The 20,235-nt window shown below is 36.1% G+C and overlaps 2 protein-coding genes and 1 non-coding gene across 5 annotated transcripts; 2 read left to right on the top strand and 1 right to left on the bottom strand.

Annotated features, from left to right (window-relative positions):
• The first annotated feature begins 549 nt into the window (after positions 1-549).
• TRNAT-UGU (transfer RNA threonine (anticodon UGU)) lies at positions 550-621 on the top strand. Its single transcript has one exon. It is a non-coding gene; the product is annotated as a tRNA-Thr (tRNA).
• On the top strand, positions 590-14,236 carry LOC140792927 (putative metallophosphoesterase At3g03305). 3 transcript variants are annotated; one of them, XM_073144174.1, is made up of 5 exons: positions 590-628; positions 804-1,060; positions 10,798-11,039; positions 11,722-13,305; positions 13,633-14,236. In XM_073144174.1, the coding sequence occupies exons 2-5, from the start codon at positions 808-810 to the stop codon at positions 13,747-13,749; spliced, it is 2,196 nt and encodes a 731-aa protein (XP_073000275.1). In that variant the 5' UTR covers positions 590-628; positions 804-807; the 3' UTR covers positions 13,750-14,236. The 3 variants fall into 3 exon arrangements, with proteins under 3 accessions (XP_073000275.1, XP_073000274.1, XP_073000276.1); XM_073144175.1 differs by lacking the exon at positions 590-628 and adding an exon at positions 10,604-10,706 and having other exon boundaries at positions 936-1,060; XM_073144173.1 differs by lacking the exon at positions 590-628 and having other exon boundaries at positions 685-1,060.
• An 806-nt stretch (positions 14,237-15,042) lies between these two features.
• Positions 15,043-17,034, bottom strand: LOC140792928 (putative pentatricopeptide repeat-containing protein At5g59200, chloroplastic). The gene has a single exon (XM_073144176.1). The coding sequence runs from the start codon at positions 17,028-17,030 to the stop codon at positions 15,093-15,095; it is 1,938 nt and encodes a 645-aa protein (XP_073000277.1). The 5' UTR covers positions 17,031-17,034; the 3' UTR covers positions 15,043-15,092.
• Between the last annotated feature and the right edge of the window lie 3,201 nt (positions 17,035-20,235).

The raw sequence follows: 20,235 nt of genomic DNA, 5'->3' as shown, positions 1-20,235 counted from the left end.
GCGAAAACCAACTCGAAAGCTAGGCACATCGTTAGGAAGAAGATGCCACCTAGCAATAATGCCTCGATGACGATGGCTCTGAATAGGCCCATATTTATTCTGAACCAAGGTGGTTCAACCATCCATCTCCAAATTTAAGGTATCAAGCTTACACTTGGTAATATGCGAACAATGAATGAGCCTTAAATCCTTGACTTCCAAACCCTCCGCAGATGTAGGATTGGTCATATTATCCCACCCAATATAGTGGAGGTTTTGCCCATCATCAAGCGATTTAAAACAATGAATGGGTCCAAGTGGACGTGAAGAGGTGAACGAGAATGAAATTTATGATAGAGTTAATAAGTGTGAGGTGACTACCTTGGGTTAGAGCAAAACGCTTTCATCTGGCTAGCCTTCAATCAGGAAAGGAAATATGCATAATCTTTAGGAAAGTGACATTTGAGAGAAAATTTGAGAAGCCAAATAGGAGAAGAGAGAGGGGTTCATGCAGAGGGTGAGAAAGAGGAGAAGAGTTAATTACTTTAATAATATGTACATTGGAATAATGCCCCTATAGCTCAGTGGTAGAGCGTCAGTCTTGTAAACTGAAGGTCCGTAGTTCGATCCTGCGTGGGGGCATTTGATTGTATATTTATTCATAATAATTTTTTTTTCATTTAATTCTTCTATTAAGAAATCAGTGGCTATTCAGTTTCCACTCGACCAAATACCAATTCCTCTCTTCTTGTTAATCGTCAACTAGCCTTCCTTTCTTCATTTGTGGATCTCTCTCTCTAAACTTTTCCTTTTCTTGCTATCAGAACCATGGCCGGCGAGAAATGGGCATATCTTCTAACAGCTCTTTTCCTCTCCTTGTCCTCTACAACCTCCTCATCTGATGAGGGAACCGTGATAGAGGTGGAAGGAGGACCAAACTCGGTGGTGTGGGTAGTGCAACTTTCCGACCTCCATTTCAGCGTCTTCCACCCAGAGAGAGCGTTCGATTTTAGGAGGTATGTGGGCCCCGCCCTTTCCATGATCAACCCGTCGCTTGTCCTCATCACCGGCGACCTCACAGGTACGCCATCTTGGCTCCTTGTTTGATTTTTGTGATAAAAATCGTGTTTTCGTATCTGGATTACGGTTTGTTTTTCCAAAGATTCACCTTTTAAGCTTGGTACCGCGTTCCTTGTTTTAATGGCAACAATTTTGTATTCGGTATTGGGTGTTGTTTGTCTATTAGTAATGACGCTAGATTTAAATTGATTGGGTTTCTTCCGTTCTATCTAGCCTTGTAGGATGTAGGATATGGAGTTGAATACTCTTGAAAAATGGAAGCTGTTTCCTTCGTTTTATGTTTTAATTAGTCAAGAGTGTTAATATGGAATTTTGAATACGCATCCTTTGTCATCAAAGGAAATCTCAATTAGGTTTGATTGCAGGCTTTGGTGTACGCTAGGTGATTTCTATCACTGTTGTCTAAAAAATTTGATGTTACGGCATTAAAGATCTAATGCAGTAGATCGATCTAAAGTAATGAAAGCTAAAACATGGTAATGAAAATTCAAATTGTACTCAGCTTGAATAAATTGCCAATGATAGCTAAAGCATTCGTAAGGATAGGTGAACCTTTTCCTTGTTATCTGGTGAAATAAAGATGCCAAGGACAAATGGCAAAGAGTGTTATAAGAAAGAAAAGGAAAGAAAATATTGTCTTTAAAAATATTGGTAGCAACCGGTACTATGGAGTTTTTTTTTGGGTTAGAATATCTTTTGAATTGCTATTTCATTCTTGATTAGCTGGACATTTCCTTTTAACAAATTGTTCGTTTGCAAACTAATTTCAAATGTGAAGCTCTACTGGAGTGCATCAAATATTCAAATGCATGCTACATAGTGGTTCTCAATTCGTAAGCTGTAAGGTTCCCCATTTTTGTTATCAATGACTCAATAGACCCTCCTTAATTACAATTCCTATCCTTTGTTATCCCTCAATTTTACGTCATTATTTGAACTTTATGGGCTTCCTTAATGAGGTTGATTTTGGCTTATGTTTTCTACCAACACATTACTCTAACCAGAAGTTACTTTGTCCAATACTTTTAGACTGCTTCATTCCTTTTTGAAGAAGGATTTGATGCTAATGAGACCATATTATAGAATCTTTAATTCATGATAATGTATTGCCTTTTCTCTAAGAAGTTCCACCACACTTTAGTGTTGTTTGATGTCTGCAATACTGATTGAGATTTATTGAAGTCATAGCTTTTAAATGAGATCACTGTATTTTATGTTTTGTTCCTAGCAGTTTCATGAAGACATTCAAGTCACACTTCTTTTTATATAGGTGTAGTATACTATCATTACTGTCACTATCACTATCTAACACTTTATTGAAAATAGGATCTGATAGAAAAAATTACTTTAATTTGATAAGGCTCACAAAACATTGACCAATTTTTTCCAGTTGCTATCAACCTGGCACAACTGTTTAGAAAATGTTGTCCTGTCTCAAACAAAAGGAAAAGTCAGGTAAAGGATGGACTTGTTGTGAAGACCAATATCTAATTAGTTAGGGAAGTAATATATCATAATGGTTGCACTTGTGGATTTCCCTTGACAGCAGTGCACATAAACATGAGAGACACATAACTAAGGTTCCCAGGATCGGGATCGGGATCGGTATTGGCCGTCCAGAAAAACGATACATATTGGCCGTATCAGCCGTTCGTATCGGATCAGACTTTTTTAATTATATAAAATTCTAAATATATTTAAAAATAAAGAAAAATACAGAAAAATTAAAAAAAATGACAAAAAAATACGAAAACAAAAATTACTCACATATGAAGTCTAAAAACTTTAAAAATGTATTAACTTACTCAAAATTTAAAACTTTGATGAATACCGAGCTGGTTCTCGTAAATTTCTATAGTCTTTATCATCATAATTACCATAAGTTGAAAATATTGATGTCTGAAATCTGATGCTACAAAAAGTGATTCCATCATACTAGTCATATTGTATGGATCTTGTTGTGTGACTTACGTCTGATAATGATAATAACCAACATTTAGATCTTGTGCCTAAGAATGCTAAGGATACTGAGGATAATAACTAGCATATGGATCTTGTGATGACTCAAAACAATAAATACTCGATGTACCATAATCATAGGAAGCAACATTCTTATGACGACGTCGCTGATATCAAGGTTCCCAGTATTAGGATCGGGATCGGTATCGGCCGTCCAGAAAAACAATACGTATCGATCGTATCGGCCGTTTGTATCGGATCTGACTATTTTTTAATTATATAAAATTCTAAATATATTTAAAAATGCAGAAAAATATAGAAAAATTTAGAAAAAATGACAAAAAAATAGGAAAACAAAAATTACTCACATATGAAGTCTAAAAACTTAAAAAATGTATTAACTTTACTCAAAATTTAGAACTTTGATGAATACTGAGCTGGTTTTCGTAAATTTCTATAGTCTTTATCATTATAATCACCATAAGTTTGTACATATTGATGTCTGGGACCTGATGCTCCAAAAAGTGATTCCATCATACTAGTCATATTGTATGGATCTTGTTGTATGACTTGCGTCTGAGGAGGATAATAACCAACATTTGGATCTTGTGCCTGAGAATATTAAGGATACTGAGGATAATAACTAGCATATGGATCTTATGATGATTCCAAACAATAAATACTCGATGTACCATAATCATAGGAAGCAACATTCTTATGACGACGTCATTGATATGTATATATATCCTCAGTTTCTCTGTCTTTAATCCTTATGCCTCCTTGACTTTCCTCAACAAATGTAGATGGAACGATCTCACCACCATATGTATCATTAGGACTATGACTAGTACTAGTAGGTATACTATCTCTCACTGCTGAATAACTCGTACCAGCCTCTGCCTTCGTTGTGATCTCTTCCAATATCTCATCTAACCATGGGTTATCTATGTCATCTAATAACTTGTCCTCTATTTCTTTGATCCATGGAGTCAAGGGGTCTAATTTATCAAAAACATGATTTAAATCAATCAGTTATTCATTTTTTGCTTTTCTTCTTAAATTTCTCTCATTCAATCTCATATTATAATGACAAAAAATTAACTTCTTAAATTTCTCTCCCTCAATCTCATATTTCTTTCACACCGTGATGAAGACACAATTTGACTTGAAATCTGCTTTGCTATTGGAGTCAAATTTGTTGCCTCCTTCCATCCATAGATAGACAACCATTCAGCTGAAGTGTTATAAGATATAGCTGCAGCAACTTTAGCAGTACTAAATTGCCCATCTCTTAATCTATATCTTTCCATCTGAAATCAGAAATATATTATTAGCTTATTGCATACTGATTATATTGTTAGTTTAAACTTGAAACAAATAATAATAAAATTATTTAATTGAATCATAACTCACTTCTTTATCGCAAAGGATTTGTTTATGAATATCGGGCTCAAGCTTGCTGATTAACTTCCTAACCCCCAACAAGACTTCACTATTATTATTGACATTTTTAGAGAATTGAAATCTTGGATTAAGAAAATACCTTGTAGAAATTTAAAATTTATAAGTATTCAAATTCTTAAAACTTAAAACTTAAAACTTAAAACTTAAAACTTAAAACTTAAAAGCATGTCTACTAGCAGCGTATATATCTCTATGTAGTTGTTTGCTCCATTTAGAATCAATCATCTTCCACAACTTTCTATAATTTTGGTCCAAATTTTTTTTATTGATTCTTTTGCTATGTCCATTGTCTCATATAAGAAACCCATCTCAGACTTGACATCACTGTCTATAAGTTTTAATACTTCGATAAGAGGCTCAAATAATGTGGTGATAATTGTAATATTATCCCAAAATGCATTTCCAAGAGCCATATTTTTCAAAGTTTCACCTAAAGATTTATATTTAGGTTTTATATATCTTAATTTTTATAGACCACTCCTGTGATGTAAACATCCACATAATATCATTTTTGTAGCGCATGATGCTCTCGAAGGCTAAAAAGTGAGTGATAATAGTGACGCCGGGTCTGATGATCTCCCTACCACCAGTCATCTGCCTGAGTAAATTAAGAACCCAACCATGGTTATATATAAAATTTGTTAACCTCTAACCTTTACGTATGACCATGTCAATTTCAGGCTCTTTTGCAATATCCTCTAACATTAGATCAATACAATGTGTAGCACATGGCGTCCAATATAAATGAGGTCTTTTTATCATCAGTAAATTTTTAGCAGCTTTATAATTTGCCCTATTATCAGTAACTACTTGGACTACTCTTTTTTAGGGTTGGGTTGTTACAGCTATATTTCCTTGTCTTCCAGCTAAATGTTCTTTCAAACGGCTGACACCACCACTAATTTTCTTTTCACACCAGTTGCATTTAACACGTCTTTTATCTTGCCCAATAGTGTTGCAATGTTGCCACTTAATGTCGGTATCATATGACTTCTCTTTTGAAGCCATTGATATTTTAACTTTGCAACTAAAAAACATAAACAAAAATCAAAATAAAATATAAAATAATTTAAAATTTATGAGGCATAACTGCATAAGCAGCACCAGGTGCTGCTACCACTGCTAGTGGTGCTGTTGCTGCAGGTGCAGCTGCTACACAAGAAAAAAAAACTAAAAAAAAACTTACCCAAGGTCGCCGGAGATCGAGGTCGTTGAATCTTCATCGGAGAACGTCGCCGGAGGTCGAGGTCACTGGAGATCTACTCAGTTGTCGGTGACAAAGAGACCCGTGAGGAAAAGAGAAAGAAAGAAAAAAGAGAAAGAAAGAAAAGAGAGAGGGAGAAAGAAAGAAAAGAGAGAGAGAAAAGGGAAAGAGAGGCTGGTGGGGGTTATTGATGTCCCTTTGGTCGGATCGACCAAAACGGATCGGGTTTTGGCCGAAACGGCCGAAACCCCAGTTGAAACCAGCTAATCGGCTGGTTTCGGCCGGGATCGTGATCCGTTTCGACCGATCCCACTCGAGATCGACCGAAACTGGAAACCATGCACATAACATGCTAGTAAGATATTGTCACATATACTGGGAGCTCCCACATGTTGAGTATCAAGGTGCATCAGTTCCACATCAAACTGTGTTAGCTTATGCTAGTTCTGCCCCTTTCCAACTTTCTCATCTTTTTGCTCTTTATACAAGTTAAAGAGAATCAGTTCACCTTCTCATTCATAGATGTGGCTAGGTGTAAACAAGTTTGAATGTATGTATTGTCATTTGGTAGGGAAATTAGTTTGTTCATTCATAATAATGTTTATTTTGAAAATCAAGTTTTGCTCAAAAAATGGGTGGATCTAGTAAATCTACAAGTTTTCATGTATAATTGGTAGCACAAGACTCATTTTGACATGAATAAAGGATAAGTTATTCTCCACTTATATTTGTGGATATGAATACTAATGCTAACAGTAGTAAGTACAAATAAGTAGAAACTTACAAATGTCCCTAGACTTGCTTTAAGTCATGTAGAGTATTTAACAGTCAAAAGAATCTGTGTCAAAGCATGCAGCTGGTTGTGGCTACATGCCAGTTGAGCCAAGGATCTTGCAGCATCTGGGCTTATAACATATTGTGCCAACAGGTATTGGCATATTGTTATATTGTTGTGCGTTTGTACCTCAACAAGTAAACCTGATCGAAGTGAGAGTGATCTTCAATTGTGACATTATTGTGGGATGCCAACCAGTATGTTAATGGAACCTCCCAAACTATAGGAGATCAAAAATTTTCACCAACTTTTCTTTGAGAAGAGACAATGCTCTGATGAAAACTGGAAAACACTACTTTTTCATCGCAAGTATCATTTAGGTGTACTATTCTGATGTGGGCATCATCTTCAATTTGACCAAAATAGAATTACTCGAGTCCAATTTTGGTCTAATTGTTGATTTTTAATTCAAATAATCAATTGAATTAGTCAATTGACAGATATGGTAGCCTATATGCGGGGGATGTCCATATTGAGTTATTATCTAAATTGGGTTAGTCAATTTAGGTAAGGCTTAATCAATTAGGATCCTATTAGGAAATGAATTCCTATTAGAATCTCAATTGATAGTTATGGTAAGCTTATATGTGGGGGATGTCCACATTGATTTATTACCTAAATTGGGTCAATCAATTTAGGTAAGATGATCAATTAGAGTCCTATTAGGAAATAAGTTTCTATTAGAATTAGCTAGAATTAAAGCTGTTAACCTATTTAAGGGTTATTGCATGAGAAACAAGGACAAGTTGGAATAAGAATTATTTGAAGTCTCTCATTTTCTCTCCTGCGGTCTTCTTCTCTCTCTCTCTCTCTCCTCCTTTCTCCTACTTTATCTTAATATTCTTCTTTAATCTCTTCTACCTCCTCTCTAAACCTTTTTTCTTCTTCAATCTCTACTTTTTTGTTGGTTACTGCTGCTGTCCAGAAGATTCCAGTAGTGAAAGAGAGTTTTTGGATGCCCGGAAGTGAAGAGGAGGATTTGGTTTTTAAAGTAAAAGCACTACTATTTTATTTATTGGTAAACCTAAACTCTAAAGTTTTTCCTTACATCTAATTTTAGGCCTTTCTACTATCAACATACCTATTTGAGAGTTGAGGAAGCTACTGCCTTATCTGAGTGGTTTTCTCTCCTTCCATCTAGTAGTGATCCTTTTAATCAATTAACTTCTTATCAGTTATTGCTTACTATATTTTACTTTAGTTACTTGTTTGGGTCGATTGTTCTCCAAAACATTGCATTCATACTAGATTTGCATTACATTCTCATCTTCCTTTTACATTGGTTGATTGGTTTCTATGAGAATGCATTGAGGGAAGCTCTCTCCACATTGAGATTAATTTAGTACATACTACATAGTGGTATGAGGATATGAAAAGTATTTGGATTGCCTCGGAGCACCTACAACTACAAGTACATGCATGCTAGTTCTCATCAATATTCATACAACTCTCCTGTCTTAGAGCCAAAAGCAAAAAAGAAGGAAACCTAAGGAAGCTTGAACTTTGTTGGATGAATTCTTTGCTCTTTGACTAATGTCATTATGTGCTCATGATTTTGAAGTCAATCATAGTGAAATTAGTCATGCGAACTTGCAAAGTCTATCAATGCTTGAAATAGTTTGTTATGAGAGGAACTTCCATGAGATTTTCTCACTAAGAAAAAAAAATATATATATATATATATATATATATATCAACGATGGCTACGTTGAAAATTGTTGTGGATAAGGATCTTGTAAAAACATATTTCGAGCATGTGCTATCATTGGCATGGGGTTTGCGGACCAGCACGCCCCTGTGTGGCAATGGCATGCCTTTAACATATTTTTAATAAAAAATTTGAGATATTTAAAAATATTTTTTAGTTTTTTGGCATGTCAATCTTTAGTTTTTTATTTAAATATATGTATTAAAATCTACATTGTAGTTTTTTTTTCTTTACATTATTTTTGTAAATGACCTATTTTATAAAAGATATAACAGTAGTCAAATATAAATATAACACATAATATAATTTGAATATATTCATTGAAACTAATATTAATGATTGAACATTCCATAATATGATTGAATATTTCATAATTTAAATGAACACATAATAATATTCGACACATTATATTAATTGATAATAGTTCGATAATGAAAACTAAATATCTAGTTGAGTGTAGAATGACCGGGAGGATCAAAGACTTCATTTCTCGGCACAAGAATAGCATGAGAGTGTTGCTTTTATAATTTTTAAAACTTATCTATTGATAGTATTGCTCATTGTAACATCTTACGTATTCTTCATATAAATATGAATTTTATAATTCGCCTATAATATAATATTAATATTGAATATGTAAGGGAATGATCGGCATCGGCACACACACTATAAGCATATGCAGATTATGGATATAGAGTGTAATAAATGTATTGATATCAATGATGGCCGTGCCATAGGCATGGACCGTGCCAACCACCGGCCGGCACGGCACGGCATGGCACGTGCCGTAAGAGAATGAGAGAAAGAGATACTCACCTTTGCCATTGTAGTCGCCGTCGCCATCGCCACTCGTCGATCGCCGCCCGATTCGTGCCCACAACTTAAGTTTTTAACCCTCTCCCGATCTCTCTCTCTCTCGATCTCTCTGTCTCGATCTCTCTTCTCTTTTGGGGGCTAGGGCACGAAGCGAGAGGCGATCGGCGATCAACGACGAGGTCGATGGTGAGCGGCGATGCATTAGGAGGGGTACCGTGTGGCACCCTCGTGCCACGTGCCGGTACGCCGCCGGCACGGCCATCCTTGATTGATATCTTGTTATTTATAGACTCAAATTTTTTCCTCATCTGATTGTAATCATGTTGAACTTACGATTGTTCCTTTTCTTTTTTCTATCTTTGATAAATTCTACTTTGCGGTTGATTGATGAATAAAATTATCATTCTAATAGAAATATACATAATAAAAAAATGACTAAAGTTAATTAATGATGATCGATGAAAATAGGAAAAAATAAAAAAAAGGGCTCTACATGACATATATTAGTTAAGAAAATGACTAAAGTTAATTGATGATGATTGATAAAAATAGGAAAAAGTAAAAAATAATATAGGTTCCACATCAGCACAGCTCGACATGCAATTATGCTATTCGGTATGGCTTGGCACACACACACGTGTACATATGGTATGGTGTCCCTTAGTTAAAAATTATAATATAAAGACACAAATACATCAACAATGTTATTAGTATATAGGCCAACTGTTTTGCCTATGCATATATATGTATATAATATAAAATATAAATATGTAATGGTGTGGTTATGCGAGCCGTAGTCTATGGCATATTAGGCATACTAACAATCTAGCAACTATAAGAAATTTTGATAATTTCTAGGAGGATTTCTTACATCTATCTTCAAATATGACTATGTTATATAATCTTTTTCTACGTTGGACCTCATCCTAAGCATAACATCAGATCAGGCCTTCTTAAAATTCGTCCTTTAAAAGGTTGCATGTGGCATTTTATGCATTGTTGTTTTGGAACTTGCAAGTGGCAACATCCATTCAGGTTTGGTTGCACAAGATGATTTAAATTATGGGTATAATACATTTTATCAACTTGTACTTATGCCCAAAATCACTTCACTCTTCTTACAATTTTTTATACCAAATCGGTTCTTGTATACTAAAGTGAAACTGTTAGTTTTCATCCTACTTAATGGAACATTTTTCAAATTACCGTAATGCCTATGTTATAGTTATACAAATTGATTGGCGAGGAATAGTTTATGCATTTTGATGATTTGCTATATTTGTTATATTTGATATAAAAGGGATGTTTTGGTAGTTTAGTGGGCTCTATGAATTTGGATGAATAGTCTAATTATTTCATTTTAGTTATAAGTACATGATCATATTGATAAAATAAAATTGTAAAGTAGGGTGAAGTGATTTTGGGCATAAAATATATTCAACCTTCCATTATAATATGCTATTTTCAGAGATCACCACTAACTGAGAGAATAATTTTATGTAGTTTCGACTCTATATGGTGTTCCTGAGTTTTATTTCTTGTTGTATATGTTGAGTAGGGGGATAAGCTTTTGTGATATTAATGAAATTGCTGTGATCTATATTCACAAAGAGCCCTGATTTCTCTTATCAAAAGACGAAAGAAATGGAAGATTGAGCCATGTATGCTTTTACCTCTTTATATGAAGCAGATTACTTTCAAAAAACTGATTGTTTTTTAATATATATATATATATTCCCTTATTATGATCAGATGGAAAAAGCAAAGATTTGTTGACAATGAAACAAGAAGAACTAGAGTGGATGGATTACGAAAATGCAATTAACGATGTTGTTGAAAGGAGTGGACTTCACAAGGAAATTTTCTATGATCTACGAGGGAATCATGATAACTTTGGTGTACCTGCTCTGGGTGGTTCATATGATTTCTATCAGAAGTATAGCATAAATGCAAGATTAGGGCGAAACAAGAAGGTTCAGAGTGTAACTTTACAGGTTTGTACTTCTAAACACAAATATTATGTTTTTACTTTATCTTCATTGATGAATCTCAGATTGACCATCTGATGCCTGATACCGTAGTGATAAATATGTGACCATTTCAAGTAGTAGTAGATGATTTCTACAAGTCCCTATTTTGACGATGCTTATGGGTGACTCACTGACTGCTTGCAGGAGTGTGTTTTTTATCAGCTTTCTGTTTATATCAATCTGTTCTGTCAACTTGATGAATATGTATACTACAGCTACATGGAAAAGTAAAGTGAACAGTGGATCATGCTTGCAAGCATGTGCCACAATTTGGAGGTTTTAACTTTTAACCAGGCCTAGCTCCTTAGAAGATGCTATAATAAACTCATTAAAATATACTGCAACTGTCAAATTCAAATAACAGATGATCTGCAATTATGCATTTAGTATGAGTGTTGTTTTTAGCACAGCCTGCAGTGTCTACTCCTATCATTGTTCATAATCGAACCTCAATTATCTTCTGTCAGATACTAAATATGACAAGTTCAATATATCTTAAATTATGTTTATTAGATTATCTGATCTTGTATTTGGTTCATGAGAAATATATAGTACTCAAATAATTTGCAAAACTCATAGTGCTTGAAGCATCTAATTTTCTGGATTTTCATGACGTAACTTTAGTAATTTTTCATGCATTGTGCAGATTAGTGGCTGGAAGAATCTCTTCGTTGGATTTGATAGCACAATGGATATTGGGCTCCGAGGCCCGACCAATCTATTCGGGCATCCAACTGACCAATTACTTGCAGATATAGACAAGATGCTGTCATGGTGGGATGCTGAATTTTCAGAATTGCCAGTGACAAAGATCGCTTTTGGGCACTTTCCTTTGTCATTCTCTGCATTAACAGATACAGGAAAAAATCTCGAAGATATGTTTCTAAAGCATTCATTATCAGCTTATCTATGTGGGCATCTTCACACTAGGTTCGGAAAGAACTTAAAGCGTCATCACAAATCAGAGGAGCATTATCTATTATCAGGACAATATTATCAATTTAACCTTCACCAAGGAACTCCAAGCACTGGGTATAGTGGGAACTGTTCTGGAAAGAGAATACCTATCAATGAATTCTGGGAGTGGGAGATGGGTGACTGGAGAAAGAGCCGAAGCATGCGGATACTGGCAATTGATTCTGGCCAAGTCTCATATACAGATATAGATTTCAGGTTTGGATCTAAGAATATAATAATATTACCTACCTTTCCCTTGGACTCACGGTTCATGCAAAAGATTTCGTCTCCCCATGATTTCAAATGCCAGATGAATAGACCTTCATCTTTTAATAACGTTAGGACTCTGATATTCTCGAAACATGAGATTGTATTAGTTTCAGCAAAGATATATGATTCTAGGCCTGGAAGTCTTCATTTAGTGCTAGATTCAGCAATGAGCAAACTTGAAGAAAACAGAACTAGAGGAGATATGTATGTAGTCCCATGGAATTGGAAGGCATTTGAAGACCCATTGCCGGACAGATATTGGCTGCAAATTGAGGCAACAGATATAACAGGAGAGATTTGTTATAGCCAATTGAGGCCATTCTCTATTAATGGTCTAACTGCAAAAATTAGTTGGACATGGAAGGAGTTTTTTGTAATGGGTTGTCAATGGGCTTCAATATATTATCCTGCTCTGTGGTCTGTCCTTGCACTTCTCTTCTCGTTGCTTCTTATTCCAGGAGCTTCTCTTGTATGCTTTAAGAAACATTTCACATACAAGTATCTAAATCCTAGTTTTAGTGGAAGGACTGTTTTCGAACGTTTACTTGATGGATCATTCTGGATCTTAATAGAGCTTTCCAAGATGACTTTGGTTTGGTCTGGAATTTTCTTATATTTGCTATATTTGTTATTCTGCCCTTGGTTTTATGGGTATGCTATTACTGAAAGTAGCAATCTCACTTACATGACTTACAAAGGTTGGGTAATTACAAATTTCAGTAACCGTACTAAAGTTGTCCATGGCGGAGTGCCTGATGTCATGGTTATTGTTCTGCCTCATCTTTACTATGTGGTTTTACCTTCAATTGTGGTTATAGCTGCCATGGCTGCAGAAAGAACAGCATATCGAGTGCACTTTCTATCTCTATCAGGGAAGAAGAAAGATGATAACAATAAAGAGAGCAAGAGAAAGAGACATAGACATGCCAGTACTTGGAGAAGTCGTCGGATAAGAAAATTCCTTTTGCTGGTCTGTCTGATGATTTTGTGGAAACATTGGAAGGTACATCTTTTAGTCCTGTTAATTTCACATTTTCTTTCATGATAACATAGCTCTTTTTACCAGGTATCTCATAACGTAGGAGTGTCTCCATATATATTTTATCTATGTTTACAAGCTTCTAATTAAACTTGGATTAATACTGAAAATTTTAAGGTACATTAAATGATTAAGCTATTTTTAATGGTGTGATATATTTCTCTCGACAAATTATAGATTTGGCATACAATTTATACTCTTTTGGTTCCTCAGTTACCTCTTTTAGTTTAGTGCTCAAGATAAAATCTCTTTATTGTTTGAACTTACTATCATCATATGATTAAATTGCAGCATTGCAGAGCTCTGGTCAAGGCTTATAAGATGAACCCATTTCTTCACTCCCCCATCTATTGTCTCATGGTTCCAGCACTCTTAATATTTACCATCTACAGGACTTCAGCAATTTAGTAGTTGGTTCATGAAAAGCTTCAGCATGAGACCCATTCCAGTTATATTCTGGTCACTTAATTTTTGGAGGAGCATAGGCGCTCTGCTAGATCAAAGAGCATTGGTAAATGACAGACTTTTAGAAGAATAATCAGGTCTAAAATATGGATCATATCGACTCTCTTGGATGTGGGTCATTTTCTCATTGAGCCCTTCCAATGTGCACCCAGTTTGATGAGCTCTTTCAGTATATATTTTGAGAGAAAGAGGAGCTCTTTCAGTATTGAAGCAACGTCTGAGCATGTTTGCACTGCAAACGGCATTGACCTTTCAGTTATTGTTTTTTAAGTATTGTCCAGACTACTACGATAGAAGGGACAGATGATTTTTTTATTCAACCAATGGATTACTGTACTTCCAAATCCAAGCCACTTCTTGTTTCTTTTCTTTTTTTTTTTATAAATTTAAGAATTTCTATCAATATATTGTCAAAAAGTCCTTTTAGTCATTCTATTGTGGTGATTATTAACTGCTTAAAAATTTTTCCTGTAATATGCGTCTTGATTTTAAGCAGTAAAATTACTGGATTCCACATGCCTTTTCTAATTACATTAAGTGGCTGACAAGCATCTGCGTATCTGCTCCTTATGATATATTTATTGAAGGATCTGCATCCTATTGTTGGAAGAAGAGCGGCACTAATGTTTAGGTCTCATCACATTGAAGGCCTGAGACTCTGAGAGGCAAAAAATAATGCAAGCTAGACATTGTTGTCTCCACAGTAGTCATTCTGATACTGCAGAAAATGCTACTTGAGATAATCTGATTCAAATGATAACGAAAAATAATAGTGAAATAGAATGAATGATTGCCACTTTATCTCCCTTTTTTCTTCTATTTATCGATGATTTTTTTTATAATTATTCATTTTAAATAACTTAATACTGTTTAACTTTTTTTCATTGAAGTGGTAAAATAATTATTTCTGGTTAAATTATTTATCAGAATTTACTGGTTTTATTGTGTGAATTGCATTTGATTCTGAAAGCTTCAGATCACTCTTTTCCCTTCGAAGTTACAGTATAGAGGTTGGCCTGGATTCAAGAATATAGAGAGGTGATGTGCATGCTTGTTGGTTTGTATTCTTAGTCTCAATATTGCTACTGAATTGATGTTGCCAAATAGGAGATAAGTTTATGATTCTGAATTGTATGGTAAGTGGTGTTGCCTCACCTTTAAATGTTATATTTTCTTCGAAGTGAATCATTTCTTTTTGCTGTGATCTTGAAATGGTAGAAGAACTGCAGGAAAATAGAAACAGAAGAACTCAACGCTTTATTCCATGTTAGTTCCAATGACATAATTCACCAATAATCACCACAAGAGCAGGTGCCATCCTCAAAATGGTGGAACCTATTCCTATCCCTCACCACAATCTTTCTCCTAGTCATCTTTGAAGTAAGCTTGATCATTGAATGGCAATCATTGCACACTCTTAGGTTCTTGACGACTCGAATAGTCGTCCCTGGCTTCGTCGAGATCAGGCCAAAGCAAATTGCAAGTCTTTCGCTATGTATAGTTAGAGCCTGTTCCTTCTCAGCCTCTTCAATGTCCTGTAAGATGACATCTTTTGCTGGAGTATAGCCTTCCTTTCCGAGAACACTGTTAAGGTCTTCTAACTTTCTATAGATTTCATCTCGGCGAGGGTGTCTAATGTCTCCAAGTAGGAACTCATGGATCTCATTTTCCACTTCAATGGAACTGCATCCTGGTTCTTTCTGAATGCCTCTCTCCCTCATTTTGGCTCTTATCATTACTGCCTCATTCCATTTACCAAACGAGGCATAGACATTGGAGAGAAGAACGTAAGTCCCTGAATCTGCTGCTTCACTGTCAAACAAAATCTCGGCAACTTTTTCTGCTAGCTTGAGATCTCCATGGACCTTACAAGCACCCAACAAAGATCCCCATATAACACGGTCAGGTTTAATCCTCATCTTTTTGATGAATTCATATGCTTCTGAGAGACGCCCAACACGTCCGAGAAGATCTACCATGCAACCATAATGCTCAATCCGCGGTTCTAAGCCATAATCCTTTGCCATTGACTTGAAGATCTCAAATCCGTTTTCCACGAGCCCGCTATGGCTGCAAGCATTCAGAACACCGACAAATGTCACGTCGGTTGGTCGTAGACCTTTTATGATCATTCTCCGGTACAATTCAATTGCCTCACCACTTCGTCCATGCATGGCTAGCCCTGCAATCAGTGAGTTGTAAGAGACCACATCCTTAACTTCCATTTTTTCGAACACTTCTTGTGCTTCTTCCAGACTTCCACATCTTGCATACATATCGATCAGCGCAGAACCCACAAATGTGTTCAGTCTAAGGTTGTACTTCGAGATATATGAATGGACCCATTTTCCAAGCTCCAATGCACCAAGTTGAGAGCACACAGACACAACACAAACAATGGTAAACTCATTCGGCCGAACGTCCTCTCTCTGCATTTCTCTGAACAGCTCCAGTGCTGTGCTCGCCCTTCTGTTCCTAGCAAACCCATCAATCATTGCAGTCCAACACACAGTATCCTTGTCTACCACCGCATCAAAAATTTCCTGTGCATCTTCGATCAATCCATAGTCGGAATAACATGAGATCAAAATGGTTGCAGCAACTGCATCTCTCTCAGGCAATTCACCGAACACCAATCTGGCGTCACTGAACTCGCCAAATTTACCATAGAGCTCCATTAATTTCATGCGAATGGGCCGTTCGGATCCTAACTTCAATTTAAAAACCTGACCATGAATCTGCTTTCCCAGTTGCAAAGCCATCTGAAGCACACAGGCTTTCAGAACATAAGAGATCACAATAGGGTCAGGTTTGACAGCTTCCCCGACCATATAGGAGTAAAGTTCGATAGCATCGACATAACAACCGACATCAATCTTGCCGCCAATGAGGGCGGTGTAGTGATAGACATCTGGGCTCTTTATCCTGCCAAAGATCTGCGAGGCATAGTCGACGGTCCTGAAGGCGGAGCATAGGCGAAGAATCTTGAAGAGCAAAAGGGGGTCTCGATCGACGCCGGTTTTTAGAATGGCGGCGTGGATTTGGGTAAATTGGTTGATAGTCTTGCATCTTTGTAGAAGAGGGATTACTTGTTTTGGGGAGTGGAAGGTGGTGGTCTTCTTGCTTGGCACAATGGAATTTGGGTTCGAGTGAACGTTGGCGTGGGCGTTTGAATTCAAATTTGGAGGGAGAGAGGTGGCAAGGGCTAAAGTGGAGGGAAGCATTGTGAGCTATGGTTGGGTTGCTTGAAATAGAACCCTTTTTAAGTAGGAAACCAAAAAGTCCAATAAATTCTATATAATTTGGGATTTTGTTTTTTGATTTTAAAGAATCTATCGGTTGGAATTATAAGCGATAATATTTTAATAGATACCGGTAGATTTGGTTGGGTTCCAGCAAACTATAATTAAATCCGATGATTTGAATTTGGATTTCACTACATTTATTTCCAGCTTTTTTTTTAAAATTTTTTTGATGGAAAGCCCGCAGATAGTTGCATTTCATTCAGTCAAAATTTACAAGCTTGATACACAAAGAAAAAGGAATATATTTTGGAGAGCCTCTCTATAAGTATTACAAGAAAAATAAGCATCAAGCCCAAGGGCAAATAAATTCAAAATGATAAACACCCGAATCACCCAAATTTTACAAGCTAGCATTAGCTTCTCCTTAATCAAGAGGGGTATCACGAAGAACTGAAGCTATAACCTGCAAAAGCTAAAGCTCTAATAAAGACAACAAATAATGGCATAGGATAGGCCCAGCTAAAACCTAAACCGCTCAACACCAAACAACCTGACTATGGCCAAAGCCAAGACTCGGGCAACACAAAAATACAAGCCAAGCACCACTAGGACTCGGAGGAGCTTGACGAGGTGATGACTAGAAAGGGGTTGATTGGAGCAGCGGCAAAAGGAATAGCTCGACTGAGGAGATCTTGTAGGGACGGCGGTGACGACGACGAGGAAGGCGACAATATCACTGGAGCTAGATCCCCTAGCGACGCACACGACTGTAGAGGGTGGAGGAAAGAGAGGAAAAGAGATTGTGCTCGTGGAAGAAGGGGATGGTGAAATATGAAAGCAAATGAGAAAGGAGGTAAGATGTCAGGGAAAGAGAGAGAGGTTGGGGGCAGCGTCGTTGCGAAAAGGAGAGTGGAAAGAGAGGAAGACGGTGAACGATCGGATGGGGCAGTGGCTACGAGGATCGAAAAGAAGCAAAAAATGAGAAGAGAGATAGAAGAAAAAAAAAGAGAGGAATAGGTAAAAGAGGGGAGAGGAAGAAAGTCCGAAGGAAGAAAGTCCCTTCTCAAGAAGGGGGAGAAGAAAGCTCCTATGCCAGACCCTAGCAGAGCTAGGGTCCGTGCAGGAGATATATCTTACATGAAAGGTGAATTTGTTTCAGCTTAACTCATGAATGTCACTAAAATTGACCACATATAGGTAGATATACAGATTTACTTAAAAGATAAACTTAAATTACTTTTGCAAAAATGTGAAAAAGGAAGGAAGAAAACGAAGAGATAAGAGTGGAGGCGGGTGAGGCGAAGAGAGATGAAAAAGGCGAGTTAAAGAGAAACTAATGTAAAAAGAGAAAACAAAACAAAAAAGAACTTCTATACCCCTATTAAATTATCTATCTTAAAAAAATTGTCTATCTTAACTGAAGGGTTATAGTTGTAATTTCATCAAATTTTCTCTTCTTGTCTATGCACCTCAGTCCTCGAAAGGATTAAGAAGTCGTTAAATATGTTAATTACTAAAAGAGAATCGTTTAATTACTGAGGAGAAAGACTCGTATGAGAGAGACATACGAGAGGAGAGAGAAAATGTCGTCGGAAATTGGGACAAGTCAAGGAAAGATTCAATTTTACAAAAAGAATTCAGATAGGTTTCAATTTGAAAGTGAAGTATACGAATTTTTTTTGTAGATTATGCAAATCTAATTAATTCTATTCATATTTAGCTAAATGATATCTGAATTAAGGGAAATTTGCATATAAGATCCTGCTTTTTAACGAAATTGTAGTTTACACCCTATATTTTAATTATTTATAAATCAAACCGTATAATTTAGTGAATATGTGTAGAAAATATTACGGGTTAGTATGATTTGGTTGAGAGTATTTTTATAATTTTTAGTATAGTTAATTTAGCCAAGAGTTTTGATTAAGTTTAACTAACATATCTAACTGTATGATATTTTCTGTATATATTCGCTAAATTATAGAGCTCGATTCGTAAATAATAAAAATATAAGGTGCCAACTACAATTTTGTTAAAAAAATAGGATGTTATATGCAAATTCCTTTGAATTAAATTTGGAACATACTTCTCCATATATTACTACTTTGGAGAAGATTAGAGATGGAGAGAGGTAAAAATCGGGATATATAGATGTTGTTAATAACTAGATTTATCTTGTTATGAAGAAGAAAGAGTGAACAGAGAGAAAGGGCGATAACATTTGAGCCACATGTCATATAATTGTCCTCTGATTACGGAGGTGTTGTCATTTGATTGTCCTCTAATTATGAAAGATTTTTTTTGGAACATATTCTTTTCTATTATGACCCCGCAAGATGGTGCTTCCATCAGAAACACCAATCTTGGTTCGTAGAGAAGCAAACAGAGACCTGGCCAATGGTTTTGTTAAGACATCGATGACTTGATCGTGTGTGGAGACATGAGCAACTTGGAGAGTTTCATTTGCCACCTTATCTCTAACAAAATGATAATCGAGAGCAATGTGCTTCATCCGAGAATGAAAACCGGATTAGCACATTAATATGTTGCGCTAAGATTATCACAGAATAAGCAAGGAGATTGACTAAGTGTTACACCCAATCCAGTGAGTGTACCATGATAATTTAGCAATGGTTAAAGCAATCGAACCATATTCAGCTTCAGTGGAAGAGTTAGCAATGGTTCATTGTTTCTTCGAGCACTGAAAGATGGGGTTACTGCTAAAAAGGAAAATAAATAAGCTGAAACAAGGGTGTAGTCATCACGAGTTCTACCCAATCGGCATCGGAATAAGTGGTGGGATGAGGGGTTGAGAATGCAGAAAGTTATGATAGATAGTGTACTTGAGATTACGCAAAAGACACTTGGTGGCTGTCCAATGCAGTTGAGTTGGAGAGTTCATATATTATGCAAGCTTGTTTACTACATATGCAGTATCAGGACGTGAAAGATAGAAATACTGCATGCCACCTATGAGGCTTCGAAAGGTTATTGCATTTGCAGGAGGTGAATCATCATTGAGAAGAAACATAGTGGTGATACTCATTGGTGCGACAGACTCCTTTCTAAAGAAAATCTCGCATGTACTATGTTGAGAGAGAAACAAGCCTTGAGTAGTAGCAATGACCTCAACTCCCAAGAAATAATGCAGACGTCCCATGTCTTTGATGGAAAAACAATGAGA

Source organism: Typha latifolia, chromosome 7 (genome assembly GCF_019914945.1).
Source record: "Typha latifolia isolate L0001 chromosome 7, TyphaL0001v2, whole genome shotgun sequence".
NCBI classification, from domain to species: domain Eukaryota; kingdom Viridiplantae; phylum Streptophyta; class Magnoliopsida; order Poales; family Typhaceae; genus Typha; species Typha latifolia.
This window is presented reverse-complemented; position numbering and strand designations above follow the sequence as displayed.

Excerpts from the sequence above, each read along its gene's own strand:
- LOC140792927 (XM_073144174.1), top strand. The coding sequence starts at position 808 with ATGGCCGGCGAGAAATGGGCATATCTTCTAACAGCTCTTTTCCTCTCC. Across the intron at positions 1,061-10,797 it reads CATCACCGGCGACCTCACAG|ATGGAAAAAGCAAAGATTTG; the intron begins GTACGCCATCTT and ends TATTATGATCAG. Across the intron at positions 13,306-13,632 it reads TTTTGTGGAAACATTGGAAG|CATTGCAGAGCTCTGGTCAA; the intron begins GTACATCTTTTA and ends ATTAAATTGCAG.
- LOC140792928 (XM_073144176.1), bottom strand. The coding sequence starts at position 17,030 with ATGCTTCCCTCCACTTTAGCCCTTGCCACCTCTCTCCCTCCAAATTTG.